At 39.9% G+C, this 22,021-nt stretch overlaps 1 protein-coding gene across 2 annotated transcripts in view; it reads right to left on the minus strand.

Moving 5' to 3' along the window:
• Positions 1-1,270: 1,270 nt before the first annotated feature.
• Positions 1,271-22,021, minus strand: part of grm5 (glutamate metabotropic receptor 5) — a 77,797-nt gene continuing 57,046 nt past the window's right edge. For both annotated transcript variants that reach the window (XM_011482838.3, XM_020708385.2), the window contains exons 7-18: positions 21,730-21,965; positions 20,922-21,043; positions 20,029-20,153; positions 19,765-19,933; positions 19,122-19,248; positions 13,706-13,823; positions 13,359-13,545; positions 13,097-13,255; positions 11,274-11,399; positions 10,696-10,878; positions 9,203-9,369; positions 1,271-7,497 (exon numbers count right to left, since the gene is read on the minus strand). In XM_011482838.3, the coding sequence (XP_011481140.1) occupies positions 6,459-7,497; positions 9,203-9,369; positions 10,696-10,878; positions 11,274-11,399; positions 13,097-13,255; positions 13,359-13,545; positions 13,706-13,823; positions 19,122-19,248; positions 19,765-19,933; positions 20,029-20,153; positions 20,922-21,043; positions 21,730-21,965 (2,758 nt within the window). In that variant the 3' untranslated portion in view covers positions 1,271-6,458. The remainder of the gene's footprint in view (positions 7,498-9,202; positions 9,370-10,695; positions 10,879-11,273; positions 11,400-13,096; positions 13,256-13,358; positions 13,546-13,705; positions 13,824-19,121; positions 19,249-19,764; positions 19,934-20,028; positions 20,154-20,921; positions 21,044-21,729; positions 21,966-22,021) is intronic.

Genomic DNA, 22,021 nt, shown 5'->3' on the forward strand with positions numbered 1-22,021 from the left:
GTAATTACGCTAACTCATATCCGGCCTTTTGGAACCGACATACCCAGAGTAAGCAAGTTCAGGCGGATTTCAGCTGAGTTCAGGCTTAAAGTCAGGCTAGTTTAAACATGCTTCCTGGAATACCCCCCTGACATTATTGGTGCAATTACAATGTCAAGCCACATTGAAGAAATCCTGCTGTACATTTTTAATCCAGATACCTGCTCAGACGAGGAAAATCACGCGGATTTGGTACATAGATCTACGAGCAGATGCATCAGAATGGAGTGGAGCAGGAAGCTTGTGGCTTCCATAGTAACTTCTACGTCACACTTCCACGCTTTTTCCAATGACATATTTTTGTCTTCTCCTTATTCACAACTATTTGAATAAAGAATAGTAATAGAATAGAAATGCAACTTTAATCTGAATGTTCTTTAGATATGTCCTCCATCATCACAAAAATATGTTAAAAACAGTAAAAGAGCATTTTTATCTGAGTGGGTCTTTGAGCTGCATCCAGGTAAAACGGCTATGTTCTATTTAACTCTGCTCTATTCAAATGTGTTTACAAATAAAAACGTTTCCAAAAAGGCTAAAAAAAACTTTTCTAGTTATTAATATCTTAATGCTTTACAGAAAAACCCAGCAAAGCTCCCAAAATATCACCAACCTCCACTGTCCTATAAATCCTTAGGAGAATTTCCTTTCTTGCCAAGAGAAAATACTCAATTTATCTTCTTATTTGTCGCCTCCCTGCTCTGCATACTTAACCCACACATACTAGAATCCTTTTCCTCTAGCGGCTGAGGAATAGTCGAAACACACGTTCCTAACTCTGTTATAAAAGCAACATTCAGGTTAGCAGCTTTAGACAAATGTAGAAAAATACAAGTAAAAGTATTAAGATGCCTTGGTGTTGCCTTCAAGGCCTCCAGTTTAGTTATTGTGTAGAGGAAAGTGGATCCATCTACCTTTTAGGACACCCGTGAGCATCAGGATGTTTTGCACAACACAGTTTAGAGCCTAAATCCCTTTAATGTGTTAAAAAAAAGCTTATTTTGAATAACTAAGTTTAGACATGTTTTAGAAAAAAATCTAAGGACAACCTAAAGACCATAACTATCATAACTCAGAGGTGGAAACATTTTCAAACTCACTCCATCTAGATTATTAGTTTGTAAATGTCTTGTGGCAAAAGTTACTAACTTTGAGACAGACGGTCATAGACATATTTGTAAAAGATCTGCCCTGAGATGAGACCAAGATGCTTCTAAGGAATACTCTTGACTGAGCTTTGGCCCTCAAGATTTATTTGAACTGTTGGCAAGAAAACTTCAAGACTTTACATTTCAAATTCAAAAAGTCACACAGAGCGCCATGCTGGGATTTTAAGCTCTCGTTTTCTGTGGGTCAGTCACAAAATAAACCGTTTGTGTTTCTGACAAAGAGAGGAACTTTTCACAAATTTGATGTTATGCTTTTGCGTCAGAACTTGTGAGGCAGTTATCACAGGAGCTGAAGTGCACGATTGTTTCCACTTGATAGCCTCATGTTTAAGACTAATGCTTCCAACAACATGACACCAAAAACATCCTTGTACTCTTCTAACTTAGTAAAATGTCAGAGAGAACAATGAAGAATGTCAAGGTCTAAAGAGCAAAAGACAAAAGGAGCACTTGATAAATCACCTACAGAATTGACATTTCTGTTCTCTTTTCATCTAATCAAAAGGAGAGCCTGTGTGGATTAGAAATATGATAAAGCACAGGGATTATCAGTTCAATTTGTTAGAGTGTTTATGTTTTTAGTAATGCTATATTTAAAATAGTTTGAACTGATTGCGAGGAGATTATCAGTGCAGCAGCAGCGCATGTCTTACAGTTTCTCTACAGCGTCTCTCAAAACGCTGCTAAATGATATGTTTCATCTTTAGTTGGTCTGAAACCCACAAGTCGATAAATGTTTAACTCCAGCCGTCACTGCAGCCCTCATGCAGATGATTATTTCAATGCTGGGTGACAGGTACTGAAATTAAGATGGTCCGTGATGTCAGAGTCATTAAAGAGATAAAGCTTGTGAGAGTTGATGTTTTTTTTTTGTTTTTTTTTCTGCAGAGGCAGCACACCACCGCACAGCTTTACCCATGAGGCTAAAGTGCTGAAGCGAGCATTTGTGCCACTGTCAGGGACAAGCAACACATTAACCAGCTCCTCCTCCAAAAATATCAACGGAATAAAACATTTACAGTTCAGCCTGGAGTTTGATGAGCGAACACAGAAATAGATTTTCGGGCAGACAAAATGGACAAGGTGTTCCAAACTTTAAGATTTTTTTTCTTTTTTGTGCAAAAATTGATTATCTATAAAGTTTTGCTTGTGTTTACTGTATCTAGGCCAATTTGAGGGCCAGTGTCTGCAACTTAATTAGGTTTTGACCACAACTGGGTCCACAGCGCAGCAACTTAACTGCTTTCTGTGTGCAAAACGGCTAATGAAAGAGAAAAACCGATAGAGGTGGAACAAAGGGCTCCAAATAAGAATCAGATTTTTTTCAAAACTAGAAATCAGTCAATAGTTTCATTAAATATAGACAGATTTTTTTATATATAGGTTAAATCTCTCAACCCATCCCTATTGATTTGTCCACTGGAGGTTAAGGAAGAATGAAAAAAATGACAGTTTAAGATGTAAGAAACCCCAAATGTGCACCTTTAGACACATGTATACTATTGCTTTGACACTTAGAAATGTGGAATATTTATATAGAAAATATCCAAAAACAATAGAAACTATATTTACATATTTTCTTTCTTTTTTAGTTTTTCTCATATAAAACCACAGATTTAGCCACAACCTAGTAAACTAGACCTTCACAGCCTTTTGGCACAACAATCATCATAATACCAGTTATTATATTGTTCAGTTACTAGACATCTTAATAGAAATGGTCACTCACACATTCAGTTTAGTAACACAGTTTCTCTAGTCGTAACACGTATTGGTACAGTATTTTATAGGATAGCTCAAAAACAGCAGTTTCACTTTTGTTGATATGTAAATAAACCGACTTTAATATGAAAACAAAACCAAAGTGTCTTTGCATGCCCTTATTATTTACAGTCACCTTTTCTGAGTTTGTTCTTGCTGGCTACAGTGGAGCACAGAGGCTAAACAAAAACCCGGTGATGGCCGTTTGCAGACTGACGCTGAAAATATGGAGGTTCTCAGACACAAGAAGTCTGCTGCGATTGCAGTGCTCTAATCTGACTCCTAGCAGGGAGAAACCAAGATGAACTCCTGGATTGAAATGTAAAAAATAACAAGTTTTAGTAGGAGAACTCCTTTCAAATTGAATGAAGTGATTTTTTTTTTAATTATATTTAGTTAACTCGGTTTTATCTGTGGAGGGAGCTGACACAAAGCCAAGGCCTTTCGTTTGTTTCATCAAAAATGTTTGTAGGTTTTACATCCCGCTGAGACTCCGACAGTGGTTGGCACCTTAAATACATTCACTTTATAGGCGTACCAATTCATTAATAGCCAATGTGCAATTTCAGGTTGAGCAGTTTCAAACAAATTGTTAAAACAAAAGCCTTTTATTTTAACAAAGATCTCTTAGTGCTTGTAAAGCTATAGGAGAGAAAAGTATACTTTTGAGAACGATTACCTGCAGTGGGTTTAATCCAGAAATGTGACGCGAGGACATGGTTGACCTTAAAGCAGCGCATTCACACATTTTTGGTTTGCTGAGGGTAAGGTGAGAAAAAAAAGGGGATTCTTCACATTCTTGTCCAATCAGAATGAAGCTTCAATTAATGGGATAAAGGTAGAATTTTGACTGCTGATTTGGTTTTGTTTAAACAAAAATGCTCACAGAAGTCAATTGAAGGTAAAAATTTCACCTTTTTGCTTTAAGACAAATATAATCAATTCTGCCACACCCATATTAAAAATGGAATCCAATGGGCTCTAATGAGGAGAGTTCAAACCTGGACCACCAATACCTGATGAAGGAATAAACATTGTGCAAGGAATTAGTATAATGGGAAAGTTGCCTTTTTTTCTTAAAGTGCAGAAGGACACCCTTAATATGGTATGGGCCAAGTGAACGTAGTATGCTAAGCCAGTTCGATTGGATATTGTGTAGACTATTTTATAGGTTTGTGTGAATAACAAACAATACGAAAGTAATTTGTAAGACAACACTGCACTCCATTTGTTAGTTGTAATGTTTCAACATAAAATTTAAATAAAAAATAGAATCTGATAATTTTGAGTTGTCACATCATTCAATCATAACTAAGAGGTTTACTTTTTTTTTTAAAGATTTCCGAGATAGAAATCAGAGTAATTACAATTCATGAGTTATTTTAAGGTCCATGGTCTGTAACTACAGAATTAATGTTATAAGTTTAATTCATCTGCAAATTACAAACTCATGCTGCAATTTTTTTTGTTTTTAAGATGAGAAAGAATAAAATAAGCACAAAACTACCTCAACTATTTTTGGTGAATTCCAAAGGGGGGAAAAACAAGGTGTGTTCATCATATTTATAAAAATAAAAAATGCTTTATTTGAATAATGTAAATCTGCGTTTACATCAGCGGTCAACTTGTTAAAACTTAATTCCAGAAACCAAGAAATACAATTCCTGATAAGATTTAACAAAATAAAATCGACAGGTTTCGGAAAACAAAAGTAATTTCCTGAATTCTAAATAAAATAAAATAAAAATGAAACAAAATAAGAAACCGGAATAGTCGAACCAAAATGCTTGTTCACCTTTTTAACAGGAAGTTTTTTGGCCTGGAATTTTTTTCCGACTGCAAAGTTCAGTGATTGATCACTCTGGTCTTTACTACAGTTCAGGCAAATCCTCCTTTTGCTTTCTCACTTCTTCAAAACCTAAATATCATCATCCAATCACTGATCTTCTGTAAAGCCTAGCATTACCGCTTTCAGTTCATAGTTAATTTGTTTAAAGCTTCATATAACTTTTGCAACATTGTTTTTACACTTTCTTGTTTCTGGAATTTTGCTTTAGTTCCTAAAATGTGATGTTTTTTATTGTATTATTCGTCTTGGCCTTTTTAATTGTGATCTTTAATCATTTATTGCATTGAGGGATATGTTGATGTGATTTGCACTTCATGGTCACCATAAGGTTAATTTTCAGAATTTGGCTTTTTTCCTAAATATTAAGAGCAATGAAAGAAATCTAACTTTCCCTTCAGTCTCACCAAGCTCTCAGCAAAGTGACTCAGTGTTTGTTGATCTCTGTCTAAATTCTGTGTTGGTGATGTTGTTTTTTTGCTCTTCTTTGCTGTTATTGTTATTCTGCTACACTCTGGTCTTTTGAGACAAACATATGACAAACATATGCTCAGTTTGAGTTGCTCTGAAGTTGTTTTGTCTCAAAAACAGTGGAGAATATTGCACTCACATGCAGATAGCTGACCTTCAAAAAGGCTAAGCAAAGAGGATATTTCCCATCTTGAGTCCATCAGTAAGTGTCCACAGAAACCTGGATTTCTGTGACTCCACTGCAAAGCAGACATTGTTCTAAAAATGTTGCGACTGGGATCCAGCAGAGACTTGAAAAATGCAGGTAAATGCCACACGCTTTAAGGTCAGACTTCCTATCACTGAGTGAAATGAAGATGCGTTAAAACAAGGCCTGGACCTGTCAACCCCTCCCTTTACACAAAGCTACAAAAAGATTTGGTCCCGACTCCTTTAGGAATCATGTAAAAAATATACATTCAAACCTCTGAAGAAATGTGTTAAAAGAGTAGAAAATACAGGAAAAGTGTCAAGAAAAGACAAGGATGCATCGGAAAGGAGGACAGAGAGGTGGTGGAAGTGTGTTAGAGAGCTGAGAAAAAAAAACATGATGTAGTTCTTCACCATAACATACAGGTATTGTATGTTAAAGTTCACACAAAGCACTTTAGTCAGAAGCATGTTGGATTTTGTCAGAGAAGAAAAATACATACCTCTATATTTACACTGTTTTCGCTTACAATAGATGTGTAAGGGTGTGCTGTGATCGACTGCATGTGCGTCTGAGAGCAAATTTCTTTTCTTGATTTGCCCCTGATAGCTGATAAGCTGAGTCTGCCGCTCGTCCTGACAATTTCCAGCAACCTTCCTTTCACGATGACACAGGCCAAACACTCATTCTCACTAACACAAAAACATCCCATCACTAGTTAGTTGAGAGCTGAGTCGTCTTAAGGCAGCTTCCCCAACCGAAAGAGGCTGTCACTCCCCTACAGCCTCTATCACTGACGCCCAACATCTCCGTGGTCGTCTTTAACGGCGAGGAAACACCTCTAACCCTGTTTCTCACTGCAAACATGTGAACACAGCGCGGTGTGCTTAGTGACTTTCCTGCTTGACCTCAGTTTTCCATACATGGTCGATTTCAGATGATCTCAGTCTAAGTTTTCCACCAACCTTGCCTGATGTCTGCCTCACAGTGAGGAGGAGCTCTGGCTGTAGTTTCTGAGTGTCAGCCGAGTGTACCTGGGTGAAGGGGGGGAGGGCGGAGGGTGGGAAGGGACTGGGGGGACATAGAGACCCGACTCGGAGATCAGGGAGCCGCAGCTAGATGCAGGGGAGTCGCGGAAAGGTGATGGTGGAGTCAAAGCAATGAGTTCCTCCTCCAGTTCATCCCTCCTTAACGAGGGGTCGGTTAAACAGGGCACCATGCTTCCTCGCATGGGGGAGAGGGAGGGGGAAGTGTGGGGGTAAGGGGAGCATGGCATTTGGTGAACGAGGCAGCCGCCCCGGCTGGACTCCATCGGGGACAGGGCTTGGACATCGGCGTAGGTGGTGAGGGTCGGGGGCATGTGCAGCTCTCGGGGTAACAGGTAGGGGTCAGGCGGGTGGGGGGACGGGGGCGTGTGCTTGTGTGAGTGCGTGGGAGAGGGGGAGAGCATCATACTGTTGAGCTCGGAGATGTTGGCAGCGAAGCGGTTGACCACGCAGCTGATCTGATCCATCAGCGAATTCGGCACCACAGGGGGGCGGTCGTCCATGGCAACCAAACGGTTGTCGCAACCACCTGCAATGGAGCCGCTGCTGGACGGTCCGCAACTGCTGCTGCTGCCCACGCTGCTGGAGTACTTTGGAATAGAGGCCATCTGAGGCTCGTCTCCTAGATTTGCTGCTATCCTCTGGCTGACTGTGCTGATTGGTGAAGGCGTCTGGGGCTGATACGTAATGGAATAGTGCTCCTCCACCTCCGCCAGCTTATAGAGGGTTTTATCGGTGCTGCTGTCGGGATGAGTGGGCAGGGAGGACATGGAGGGGAGGGAGGGGAGCTGTACATGCAGTGGCAGGTCAGACCCACTGCAGTACCGCTCCTCTGAGGTTTTGGAGAAGGGCTTAATGACTGCAGTCTGATTGTTCTCTTTCTTCTTGATGTGGAAGGATAGCCGCTGCCAGAGGTGGTTACCCCGTGAAGTGGTGCGCTCCGTCTGCGCCCAAGACACTGATTTACCGTTGGAGCTGCAGAGTAAAAAGGGAGGGAGGGAAGGGTTTGAATGAGAATAAAACTTTACTATATTGATCTTTCTTTACTACACAACAAAATATGCAATCTGAATTCTAGAGAAGTTGGGACATTTTTGCCAAATTATGAATGACAAACAGATATAATATAACTTGAAATTGGACACTTTTCTCAACTGACATTTAGACAAGAACTACGTAATAGCTCCAGTGTTTGGCATTGTCCTGCTAAAAGACACAAGAGCTCAGAGAAGCTGGATGAGCTGATGACCTGAGCTGATAATACTCTGATAGGTCTCCTTTCTTCTGTTAACCCCCCAAAATGATCACGTTATTACAATTAATCAATCCATTGCCACTATTTCCTCCATTGAAATGAATTTATTTAATGCACAAATATAAAAAATAATGAACAATAAATTATTCATTTGTATTATGAATAAAATGTTGCTTTATAGGATGTAACAGTTATTTAGTTTCAGTCTATTTAAATATAAAGTGTCCAAACTTTTGAGGTTTTAATTTTCTGTAGAGGGTCTTTTTTAATTCTTTACCTTTAACACAGTGTACATCCATTCCAACTGTTTCCAATCCCAACCTAACACACAAACTGTCCCTCATTTCCGTTCATCACATTTCCATCCGTTCTCCGAGTCACCTTTAATCTCCCTTTCTCCTCAGATCTGTCCTTCGCTGCACCTCCATCCTTTTGTCGGGTTAATTAGTGTGATTAATAGGTCCTGATTAAACCTCACACCCGTGTGACTGGAGGTGAGGCAAGTCCCTTTGGGCACACAGTGACACATACACAATGTGTTTGATCCCGTGACACAATAACACATAGAGGCAGAGAGAGGCAGGATGGGGTTTGAATGAACAGTGTGGGAGAACAGCGGTCGGATCTTATGGAAAGCGTTCAGAAAAACGAGTCGTTTAATCATAGTTTGGTTTTTTTTTTCTTTCATTTACAGTCCTCAGATCAGAGGCGGACATTTGTGTCTTATAAAGGGAGTTGAACTCAATAGAGTTTTAAGATTTCTGGAATAAATGATTTTGTCTAAAGTCTCCCGTTCCCCTTGATCTCTGTCTGCACAAGTTTCAAACAAAGTTCAGACAACATGATGGCAACTGCCCCCCACCCACAGATGAGAGAAGACGGAGGAGAAAGAAGCAAACAAAGTCATTTCTGACACTTCTATGAGCGTGATTGAAGTCTTGCTTGCCAGGCAGAGTGAGCTGAAGCAATCTGCTGACAAACAAAACGGTGTCCTTTCCCTCTGTGGATCGCCTCACGTCACTTTGCCTGAGTGATTTGATCATTATGCTAAGACGTGCTGCTAGAGCTGTCATTTTGTCGCTTTGTTCACACTGACCTCCTTTGCTTTTTCGTTTCATATCTTCCTCCGTCCACCTTTTTCTCTGCATGCATCTATCCCTCCCCCTTCTTAGTTCTCTGCTAATTTTCCACCATTAGCTTGTTCCCATTTGGCAATTTTCCCCCAGTTCATTCAGAGGACAGAAAAACAGTCAGGCAGGCTTCAAGAAAACCAGAGGTTTGATCTCTCATAGACTTTAAACACACACAGAAACCATATATAAGCTCGAAATTGAGGTTATTATTGTTCCTGCGACTGAAATAGAGGAGTAAGTTGGCATTGACCTGGCCAACAGCAGGCCTCCAGGATGCACACTGCTGACATACCTGAGTGTCTCTGCGGTGGAGCCTCTGCGTTTCCAAAGGTTCACCATGCTGGAGGAGCGGCTCGCTGCAGAGGACGATTTGCCGTCGCCGACATGCATGCGCACCACTGTGCTGGTAGTAAAGGCACTGCGCACATTACGCTCTGGTTTGGCCAGAATGATGTAGACCTAAAAGCAGAAAATGTATGCTCTATGATCATGATTAAATCAAGACACTTTTTTTTACACATTTTATTGATGTTTTTATGGCATGCAACAAATCACGAGTTCCTTAACCCTTTAATACCGGAGCTTTGGCTCCAGTCTTGACGTTCTTTTGACTACTGTTACTCTTCAACCGCTTCCGCAATTAACATAATTCCAGCAGGTTCTGAAGCAGAGAAAGCAGCCTTTAGCTGACATGCATTACTTTACAAAGGTAAAGCGTATCTGCAATCAACGTAAATGAGCTGATTCTATCACAGAGAAAAACAACTTTGCCCCCTAATTTAACCCTTGACATAAGTAATGTGTTCCATAATGGTACAACGTCAACACAAATTTCTTCACCCCACAATCTGGTTATTTACCTTGATTGCATTAACAGTCAAAGAATTAGGGTAGGTCCAAAAGTCTTTGTCATTTAGGTGTCGCCGGCGACAGATCCGTGCTGCAGGTTTTTGGGTTCTCCAAACCGTGGACGGTTGTAGAGAGGAGTGACCGCATCTTAAAGGGGAGCGCAGCTGTGTCTTACAGTTTCCTTTAGACTCGAATGGCGCCCTCAAGGGACGTAATGAAAATGGAATGTACCCTTTCTGTGCATGTGGTAAGTGTTTTGTTAAATATTGGTAACGCTAATGGAAGTTGGACACATTTCTGACTTAAGAGTGATGCTGTCAATCGTGCACCCTACGCACCACTCTACAGCAGATGTCAGTAAGGTGTGAATACTGGCCCCTTACTGACTGCACGCAAAAGTTGCATGTACGTGATACGTACATGATACGTAAGTGACAGTAAGATGCCCGAATGATATTCACACAAACTACCCTCAGCTTGTCTAATTCACTTGTTTCTAATGGTCAGGCTACACGCAAGGAGCATGCATTTATCTCATAAAACAGCACTACTGGGCTCATTGCACAGTGCGCAGAATTTGGGGAGTAAAAAAAACACAAAATCTATACAACACGCCTGCGTCTCACCTACTTCACCCTAATTTAGCGTTACATGCTGTATAAGTGTTTGCTATGACCTGTCACTCGCAGCACGTCAATAGGAAAAAAATGTGGATGAATGTTTTTGCTTTACAGGTTCTTCAATCGTCCTACTACCACCTTGATATTTCGTGGAGACCACCTGCATACAGGTTTGGCCATTTTTACTGACAGACATCCCATATCCACCCGTAAGAGCAGTTGTGACTATGCCTTTAATTATTTATTTTTAAACCAACATAACAAATGGAGGCAGAGATATTCCCAAAAGTATTTAGAAAGGGTTATGAGGTCTCACCTTAGGTACAAACATGCAGCAGAGGGCCACCGTGGCACTGAGGCTGACACTGAAGCACATGGTGATTATTTTGTAGTTGGAGCCAAAGTAAATGGGTACAAACGCCAGCCATATAATACAGGTGGTGTACATGGTGAATGCAATGTACTTGGCCTCGTTAAAATTTGCAGGAACATTGCGAGTCTTAGAAAAGAGAAAGAAAGAAAGACAAGCATCTTTTACGTTTTGTATCCGAGAAGAAAAAAGGTTTCACATCTCAGATGGGGGGAAAAATGTAGCAGATAAAAAAGCGAATGTACACGCACTCATTTATGCATAAACATTGGTTCAGTCTATCTGTAATTCTGTGTAGTTTGTAAAAAAAAAAGTTTACTTTACATCTACTAATTTTAATAAATGCCTTTAAAGTGTTACTAATGTTGAAACTTTATGACAAAACACTGTGGGTCACTGATCTTAAGACTTAAATGCAACAAATGGGTTAATACAACACTGTACTCTAGTTTTTAGACATAAAGGTCTTGTCCTGGCTGCTTTTCATTCATATCTGATGTTGCTAGAGATAGCCCAGCAAGTACCTTGAAGGCATAAAAGGTGCAGCTGAGGATGAGCAGGCCGTTGTAACCCAGGGGGGCCACAACTCCGAGGTTTGTGGTGTTGCAAATTAGGTTGACCTGGCGGATGCTGGGGTAGTCGTGGATCACCTAAACATACAGGCAGAAGAAGTTGAAAGGGTGACAGCACCAATGATGTGCATGATGTCATTTTTTTCTCCTTAATGCCAGGTTTCTGTATTTGAACAGCCAGAATCGTGACATCGCCACCAAGCACAGATTTCAGTATTTAAAAATGTTTGCATGCCAAAAATGAATGTTATCAAATTTAGAGACTCTTTTAGTTGAAAGAACATAAACGATTTTAGACTGTATGTTGAAAAAGTCAGATATGATTTCAAACAACTGTAAAAAATAATAAAGAAAAAACATATGAATGCAACAATTTAAAGACATCAAAGAAATAAGAAGTCCCAATTCCTGCTTGATCTACTTTTATTTTGAAGGACTGCTGCAAGCCACAAAAACAGAAGCTCAGATTGTGACTGAAGTTTCTTAGAGGAGTAATTCTCCCTGGAGAGACCACTCTTGGATGAATCTTTTCTTGAGAAAAAAAAAAGTTGAGAAAAAAAATAGTCGTTAATACTGGTGCCTCCATTTTTTAGCGAACTGGTGAAACACGACTCTCAAAGCAACATGTGCTCCATTCTCTCCCAGTCAATTTGATGGCTTTGTCATAAACTGAGATGTGCAGTTTAATGTCAGACAGTATTTAAATGGACTGGTCTGTACAAGGTTGAAGTGGCCGTCCGATATTCTTGTTTTTTAGTTTACATTTTCCTTTAACTTTTGAGGCTAAAGTTTATCTTCATCCTCTTTAAAATATCTCCTTTTGCTTTAAACTATATTTCTACACTAGATTTAATGTATGAGCCGTTAAAATTTGTATAGCAGCCTTGTCCAAGCTTTAAGGTGTAATGGATAAATACAGAAAAAAACAACAACAAATAAATTGGTTTCTAAAACTGGTATTTTTTGAATATAATAATAAATCTGAATCCACCGTTTTTAAAATCTTTATTAGCAGCATCCTCGTAAGATTAGACAGTTATTGCTGAATATTATGTATTATTACTATGATGTGTTGGAACAACTGTCCCAATAAATACATATTTGGACTCCTAGTTTTTGTTGGTTTCTTTCCTTTTAGGTGGAAGGCTCTTCTTCCGTTTCCTCATTGGCTCTTTTCTACTTAAAGAAATGTTTCTTTTTTGTTAACTTTGCTAGCTTGGATGTCTCAATTTAGCTGCGGTGCAGCCGCTTTAGGAAAGTAGCAGATGGACTTTTCTAATATGTTACAGAGTGATTGACATGCTTCAAAAATGAGTCGGATATGGTTTCTGTAGTTTTCAAAAATAAAACTTCCTTCAGAATGAGATCATAAATAAAATGGAAAAAAATGCAAGTTGGACTGACTGTCCTACAGACCAGTATCAGTCTACGGCCCGGAGGTTGGGGACCATTGAGGATGGAAATTACATGGTAAAGCAAAACTGTGACTTTCGACACATATGTAGCAGTTATTTGGGACCTCTTGAATACACAAAAGCCTTAAGTAAATTTGATGCATTACCATCACTACAGTATTTACAAGCAAATTGGATAAAACATTATAGATTAATGGAAAAAGTCACTGAAAAACACTACAGCTGAGTTCCTCAGACAGCGCAGCTGCACTTATAACACATTTACCAAATGACTTTTTTTTAGAACATTCAAACTAGAAATAGAAGAATATAGGCTTCCTTAAGCTCCAACATATTGCTTTCTTAAGTCACCCAGCTCACCTCAGGAGTCTCCATAATGAAAAGAGCCACAATGATGCCCAGCTGGAGCAGAATGAGGAGAAAGGCAATGATAAGTTGAGCACAAGCAGACATGAAGCGAGGTTTCTTTGTGCAGATCTTCTTCTTGCTTCCTGCCAGGATCCGAGCGATGCGGTTTGTCTGTGGTTGGGTATCAAGCACCATCAGCACAAACAGCATTTAAACTCTGAATGTTTTCATAAATGTGTTGATATTATATACAGTTCCCTGGCTTCATCCTCACCTTGGTGACAAGTGCAGAGTAGCTCATGGCAGGTGATAATCCAATTCCCAACCGTTGGAGGTAGCAATGAATGACATGGGGTTTAGCTATGAGAGTGAAGGTACACAGGTATCCGAGACAGATCCCTGCCAGGATTATGTAACACAGCTCCCTGCTGGAGGATTTCACAACTGGAGTGTCCCGAAATCTTTAAACAAATTAAAATGAAAGAAAAAAATTAATGCATGCTAAAAAACTGCTTTTTTTGCCTTTAAGTTAAAAATAAGATTTGTTTTAAAAGGTGTAAGTAGAATCTCGCTTTAATCAGTCTGGTTTCAAAATGTCTCCAGAATTATAGGATTTTTTACCGAATAAAGACGGCTGTGACAAAGAATGTGGCCATGAGGCCGAGGCAGGCGAAGACCACTGCAGCGATGGGCTCGGGGTCCCCCCAGCGCAGGTACTCCACTGGTATTGGGTCACAGCCTGTGGAGAAGCAATATGAAAACATGTGAGGATGTATTTTCTGAAACATGTCAATACCTCAGTTTCTACTTTTTGACTTCTTTCATTCCATGCATTTCTGCACACATGGACTATCATTAAACATAAGTCTTATTCTCTTAAAAAAAAAGTGTTTCTGCATTTTTATTTTACTGACTCAGCTTTTACTTTCAAAGGTTTAATTTACACCAGACCAGTATGACTGTAGTTTTGTTCCATTAAATGCAAAAGGTATTCCTATAGTCCAACAGCCTTTTTAGCCAGTTATTGATTTGTTCATGTACATTACACCTGCAGTCCTGAAGGTAAGGAAAGACATCGTCTCATTTGGTTTAAAAGCTTAGTTTGCAGTCAAAGGCTTCATGCTGAGTTCCTCTTTTGTCTCCTGCTAAAAAGACAATTCAGTTTCTTCCAGAAGTTGTGTCTGTGTTATGTTATGTTAGTTTTGCAGCTTCCTTCCATTTTCTTTAATTCATACTTTACTGCTTCATTTGCCTCCCTAAATTGGTGCCTCAGTTAACCTTTTCATCAATCTTTCTGCCCTTATATACATCCCTAATTTTTATCTTATCTCGTCTGTCCACATCTTCACTAATTTCCTTCCTCTATCTTTATTGTTTTCATTAGCAAGGAGATAAGGTATCATTAATTTAAAGGACAGTTCTAACTAGATGAACTGCATCTGCCTGTGGAAAATGGGTGTGACTGCTGTGAGCTGGTGAAGAAACTGAAGTCCTAGAAACTACAGAAAAGTCAAAGCAGATGAAATCAATCTAAAGATTAGAGCTGATTTTCAATGCTACTCAACAAACAATGAGTTATCCGAACAACCTTAACCCCAGTGCAATCTTAATATTCTGTTTACTCCTCTTGTCTTATGGCTCAAAAAGGACCCACCCTCCAAAGCCCCAGAATAAAGCTAATTCATTGAACTTTAACTGTCTATCTATTGAGCATGCTAAACTATTGGCTTATTTTCTACATCACAAATGCGCTCTTTTTCAGATGGTATATTTTCCTCTGCTCCTGTTTCACCACAACTTGAATAAAGAAATACTAAGACATGCAATTTTGACCTTCGTTTTCTTTATATACATCCTCCATCATCAGAACAATTCCACAGGAACACGTTATTAATACCAAAAACACAACTTTCATCAAGTGGATTTAATAGAAATGATCAGGCCAGTTGGTCCAGACATGGTGAAGAAGTGGAAATAGACTCTCTGGCTCCGTTCATTTTCACTTCACTGTTTCCTTCTTTTCACACTTTCTTCACACACACCAATGGCAGAGCGACGCAAATTACCAACAGAGGCAGGGCCACAGAACAGTCATTAAAATGATTTGAGTGTGGTAATTAAATAACTGCAACTCTAACATCATGAGCTAAGTTTATTAAATCAGTGCTGGATTGGGTCCAGGGGCATAAACTCAAGATTCAAGAGCTTTTCCTCAAAAAGCCTGGGTGCTGACAGTGCAGTGTGTTTATATGAGTCTTTACTGTTTGATTCCTTATTGTGTTTATTTGGGCATGTATATCATATTAAATACAAAGCATGGCAGACAACTGGTGATACTTGTTGATATTTGTTTTCTAAAAGTGTTGGAATGAGAAGTACAGCTTTGTTTTTTTAACACCTGTAAGTTAACATTTGCCATTTTTTCTTTCAGACTGAAACAGCATTGATATTCAGTCATCAGACTTTGTGCCTTCAGTCTTTTTCCCCACAAATGCACTACCCAGATGAGAATCCGGGCATTAGATTTAACTAATATGTAGAGAAAAAGAAAAGAAAAAAAGCACAAAGTGCAATCAGTATGTTATGAAGCAGCTGTGGACCAGGGTCTTTGAGTTCTTAATTTTGGATCCTTCCAATCTTGGATTTTAACAGCTCGGTACACGTCGGGTTTAACACGGGTCACCGAGTCCAAACCAATTGATTTTGTTAGGTCTCTAATTCATTTAGATAGGCTCAGATCACTGTTCTTTTAGAAACATCTTTAGCGGTTGTGGTTCACAATGTAGATAAAAGACTAGTGAGTTACCTACGTCACTGCATGCCCTCTGTACTGCCCACAAACTGCAGTGTTAGTGAGAAGTGCGGCATCCTTTCTCCTGATGGGATTTCCTGACGCAGTAGAAAAAGCTTTCTCCAGGTCAGCGGGGCCACTGCTTAATTAGTTGACAGATGTTTCAGAAAATTGAGTTTGAGCAGATTTAGAAACTGCTCAACCACAGACAGGCCTGACAACAACGCTGAGGGAAGAAGAGCCTTTTGGGGAGTCCAGTCATAAAGTTTTGGGACAAACTCTCTCAAACACTCGCTGATCAGCGGAGAGGCTCAAATCCCAAAGCTAATCCTCTCGTTTCCTGCTCTCCCCATCCCTGGCTGCTTCGCAGAGCCTCCACTTATCTCCGTGCTTCCTGCTCCTTCCCTTTTTCAAAATTTCACTTCTCACACTTCATGCTTTAAGAAACTATTTTGCTAGGTTTTGCCCTGTTGCAGTCTTGGAAAACCATCCTTCACTCATCTATGGTTTAGTTCAAAATTGACCTCCCAAATCCTTTGTTATTCCTTTATTTTCCTCTCGGCATCTCTTTATGGTTTATCTTTTCATCTCTCATGCATACAGCCCTCTTTCATTTGAGTTAAAGCAGAGTAAAATTAACAAATTCTGCTGGTGGAAAAAGGCATCCGCCTGGTTGAACTCCTCTCCCATGTACCACCACCTGTGCGCTTCCAGGATCAATGGTTAATGAAATGCGACACCTGCAAGCCAATAAAAGAGTGATCTCCACTACGACAAACGCTCCTCATATCGCCTTCACACTGCTCTACACCCCGTCTGAGTTTAGGGTTGTGTGTGGTATATTTTTTTTCTCTGCCATAGAACATTCATTTGAATTTTGAGCAGAGCTTGCTTCATGTTTTAATCATTGTGCCTGGTGAGGACCGAGCGCGCTCAATAATGAGCAGCTGAGAAAACAACAAAGCATTATCCTAACACTTCTGCTGTGAGAGGAAATTCATTTTGCAGTCCAACAGCAATGCTTTTGAAATTGAAAACCCAAAGGTTTTATTAACCTGAAACAATTAAAGCACTTGTGTCCATGTTGTTGACAAATGAATGAGATGAGAGAGAAGGTAGAAGGACGACAGGAAGGATGGAAAGAGACGTGACCAATAAAACATGGTGACTGTATTTTTGTTATGACTGTAGTCACTGTTGGAGGACTTTCTAAAATGTCAAAACACAAAGAACTCTCATCTAGGTCAAATACAGGTTCACACTCTTTGTTTTTCCTTGAGTTCTGTGCTCATTCATATACTTCAACTGTTGTTTTTAGGTCTTTGATAGATTTCTTGAATGGATCTGAATATATTATTACATGGACTTGGACTTTCAGACAATACTTATATAGACAATACATGGTGCTCTGTCAGAGAAGACCAAAAGTTCCATATGTTGCTACATAATCAGTTAAGCCTTTGGCACAACTGCCCTTGCAGGTACAAACAAGCTGTCCCTAATGGATGGCCTGCCAGTTAGAAATGAGGAAATTAGAAAATCAAAGCCTAATTTATGAGGGGATCTTACGAGCACTTACATATCACGTGCATACCCCATTCGTGCAACATTGTGCACGGTCAGTATGGGAGTCAGTACGCGCACCTTACTATCGACTGGAGTGCTGCGTAAAAGGGCGTCATGCGACAGCATCACCTGTACGTCATACAATCATATAACTTACATTATTCTTACAAATCATGATACACTTACCGCACGCACAACAATGGCACGTTCCATTTCCATGAGGTGATCACACGAGCCTCAAGGGAACTGCAAGACATACCTGCGTTCCTCTTTAGATGCCGTCGCTCCTCTCTACAAGCCTGTACAGGCCTGGACAACCCAAAAATCAGCAGCACATTTGACTAGGGTGTGTTCCCTTGAGGCTGGTACGGCCACCTCAAGGAACGTCATGTAAATGGAGCATACCATTGTCATGTATGTGTTAAGGGTCTCGTGAAGTATTCCTAAGAACAACAGAAGTTACACGCAATTATCACATACAGGTGATGCACTCTAGTAGTTAGTCAGGTGCGCGTACTGGCTCCTTACTGACCAAGTGCAATTGCTGCATGCACAGGGTGTCCAGGTGATACATATGTGGCCATAAGATGCCTGCAGGATGCCAACACAAACTCTGTCTAATTTACTAAATTCTAACAGTCAGGCTGCACACAACGAGTACACATTTATCACATGAACAGCACTAATGGGCTCCTTGCACAGGGTGCTGTGTACCAGCGAGTTGAAAATAGGACAAATCTGTACAACGTGCCTGTCTCTCACCTACTTCACCCATACTCACCCTTACGTGTTGTATAAGTGTTCTGTCAAACCTGTCATCCCTAGCATGCCCGTAGAAAAGAAATGTGCATAAACATTTTTGCTTTAGGTGTTCACTTAGCGATCTACAACCTTTATATTTCACGTGGGATACTTGCGTGCCCCGTACAGGTTTGCCGATTATTCACCCACAGACAGTCTGTATCCACCCATAAGGACAGTTGGGACTAAAGCTTAACATTGTTGTTAACATGAGAAAGAATATTTTAATAATCAGAAACAATGGTAATGATTTGTCAACAGAAAAAGGGAATATTGATTCCGCAGTCTCTAGTCTTGTGTTACTTGGACCGTTGCTGCAAGTCTGGCTTTGGGTTGTCCTTTTAGGACTAAAATCAACTGGATCCATTAGTGATGAAAGTAAATGATAGACTTGCATGCAGTCTGGTTCTTTGTAAATCAAATCTGGACATTGCACAGATCCATCAGCCTCACAGTTACTGTCCACTTGTTATAAACATGGTTTTACCTCAAGATTAACCCCTACTGTTTAGTTACCTCTATTCTTCTTTTGACATAAATAGAATAAAAACACTCATATATACAGAACGATTTCTCACTGCAGTATGCTGGCTCTGGAAATAATTGTAATAAGCAGTCATACTAGTTTTAAAGCTAGTCTTAAGAAGTCAATCATTCATAATGAAGTTACATTACATTACTTCTTGTGTTTCTTTTGAGTCTTTTGAATAGCTGTACAGAAAATGAATGTTCGATGTATTTATTGTCATCATTGCTCAAAATTCTTGTTGTGTTTTTTAAAGTGGACCCCTGGAAGAATAATCTATATGTTGTTAAAGAATAATAAGGATCATTAAGATCTAAATACATAGACAATCACAAACACATGCAGAAACCAACCTGTGAGATCGTTATTAGGCCAGGAGCCCAGCTCACAGGCCTGGCAGGTGTACTCATCAAACACAAACTCATTTTCTTTGCAGGGAGTGCACGTCCAGCAGCAGCTCACCTCTCCTTTACGGATCACCTGAAGGAGAGAATTTTTATGAGAAGAAACTATTTGTTTATGCTCTATCTGAAGGATATTAAAGTTATTTGTCTATGCTGCGCATTTGTCAGAAAAAGCATTTATATATATATGAATCTGTTTTTTATTCATCTTAAGTCCAACATTGCTGACATCTGTGATCCCTTTGGATTGTGACTGAGAAAAGGAATCAGAGACGAGACTAAGGCAGGTCTAAGAACATAGCTATGGACCACAAGGCTGGAGGAGGAGATGCAAGGCATCAAAATGATCAGTTGATCTGGTTTTACACAAAATTGTTTCTTTATATTTACGATATGAAAATTTGTGGTGAAAAATACATTTTTTATGTCTACTTTGATTTTTAGCTGTTGTGGGAAACTATTTACAATGACATATCCTATTGGTGGCTCATTTAACAATTCAATTTAAAATATATATTTTAAGATTTTTAATATTTTGAATGGAGGAGGTTAAATAACCATGGATGCAAATGTTACACGGTTTTCAGCGTACCTTAATCTGCCCTTTATCACAGGGTTCACTGCAGACGGATTTAATGATGGTGTCTTTGCTGGACCAGATTTCATCATCATCTATCTTCAAGCCACTATTATCCCAACTACCAATGTGCACATAGTCAAAGTAGTCCTTCCCCATCTTCTTAAAATTCATTATTTCATATCTGTTAAAAAGAAAGCAGTTAAAAATCAACAGAAAATACCACCTAGAAGATCAAACAACCAGAAAAAGACAAGTCTGCAACATCAGAAGTTATACCTTCCAGGAGAGTCTCCATTTTCATCAAATAGGATTCCTTCCCCAGAAACACCGGTGAAGTTAGTCTTCATCAGGAAGTCCAGCAGTGTTGCACCATCTATAGGTCGCATGGCGTCACACAGACCCTAAGAACACACAATTTCCAACCAAAAGGTTAGAGGAAAACAACGTAAAGAACATAATTCATGTACTCTAACCAGTATTTAAGATTCTAACGGAATTTACCATATAAAGATGTGGTAAATTATAAAATGGGATGTTGACAAATGTACCATCACTAAAAATACAAAAGGTGCTAAGCTTAAATTGTTTAGATCAAAGACAAAGAGCTGTTTTTTTCCCCAACAAACTCTGCTATGGCAGGGTCCTAGTTCGCTGGACACACCAGAGCGTTGGGGCGGAGCAACCCCGATCCCTGGACCCTCCTCGTTGTTGAGGGCTCTGAGCAGGCAGCATGTGGCCCACCCAGCATACTTTCTAGGTTCTTTTTTAACTGCATTTTTCATCTCTGCCTGATTCACAAGGACTTTAATGAAGAAATCCTTGCAATGCTCAAATGCAATTTTGAACTTAATTTTCTTTATATATGTTCTGGATAAACACAAAAATGTCACAGTCATCAATATATTTTCAGAGGACAGGCTGCCACTCATGTTTTAAATAAAAATAACTGTATATTTTTTTTGTCTGGTCTGCCGTGCAGAAAAACCTCAGAGATTATAAAAGAGACATTACGTTATGTAATAAGAGTGGATGTCATATAACAGATTTTAACTACTAGCCCTTATGTTTACATTTGCTTAAGATAAACTGACCAACCTATTCCCTTTTTTTTCCTTCTCCCCCCACCTTTTTCTCCTCCCAGCATGCTCCTCCATTTCAACTAGACCTACCTGATAGCCTGGGCAAAGTGCCTGCTGCATATTATGGAGGCCATATGCCATGGAGTAGATGGCATTGATGACGAATCCCATCTTGGTGTCCTGTGCATAATTGTGCCGGAGAGAGTCCCGCTCTGGAGAGGTGAAAAGGCAGGAATGGGGAGGATGAGGAGGAGGAATGAGAATTGGAATAGCAAAGGAAATTAGGCAGTAGGAAGAGGGTCATTACATCATATAATCTCATTTTATTTTACTTCTCATCATCAAAGAGCACCCTCTCCTCCTCATCAGTCACCGCACACCTCCACATGCCAAATCTTTCCTTCTCTGCATGTGTCCCGTTCATTTGTTTCATGTCCCATTTCATTAGAATACATGAGACATGGTTCTCTTTGATGCAGCTCTCACATCGCTGCTTTGCCTCTGAATGGAGGAACTAAAATGCAAAGAAGAAGAGGAGGGGACTGAAAACAAATGCTAATAACTCGTAAGGCGAGGGTTCACTCTCTAGATGAAGTGAGAAGCTGCGTGCATCCATCTGCTCTGTTTGTGTGTGTTCTGCGTGTTTGGGAGACAGTTGAATTATTAATGATCATTACAAAAGCCAGACAACAAATATGAATCCAAACTGGTGCTGCACCCTGTTTTTCTTGCCTGACACAAAGCGGCTTCTGGCCATGAGCGGCACAGCTGAGCTTTAGCTTTTAGGTTCTCTGGTCTCACACACAGATGTAGAAAAAAACTATGAAAGCTCTTGTTTTGAGAAATCTTCATCAAAGGACGGGAACATTTAGTAATAGAAAATACAGTTTTCACTTACTGCCACAAGTTTGATTGTATTTGTTGCTCTCCTGTGGATGACCTTTAAGGCGACAGTTAAACCGATGCTGCCAGAACTCTGGGAACCAAGGGTTCCTTTGGTTGTTCTCAGGGCGGAGTTTAAGGTAGTACTCATCGAACCATTTCACGTCGGCTGACTGGAGCTTGATGGTGATACCCCCAGCTGCCTCCCTCACGAAGCCATCTGTCACATCGTACCTGTCCGCCCATCCATCACTGCGGAGGGAAACAAGTAAGGACAAAAAGTATTCAGTTAACACCTAATAAAAGAT

This window comes from Oryzias latipes, chromosome 13 (genome assembly GCF_002234675.1).
Source record: "Oryzias latipes chromosome 13, ASM223467v1".
In the NCBI taxonomy this organism is placed as follows: domain Eukaryota; kingdom Metazoa; phylum Chordata; class Actinopteri; order Beloniformes; family Adrianichthyidae; genus Oryzias; species Oryzias latipes.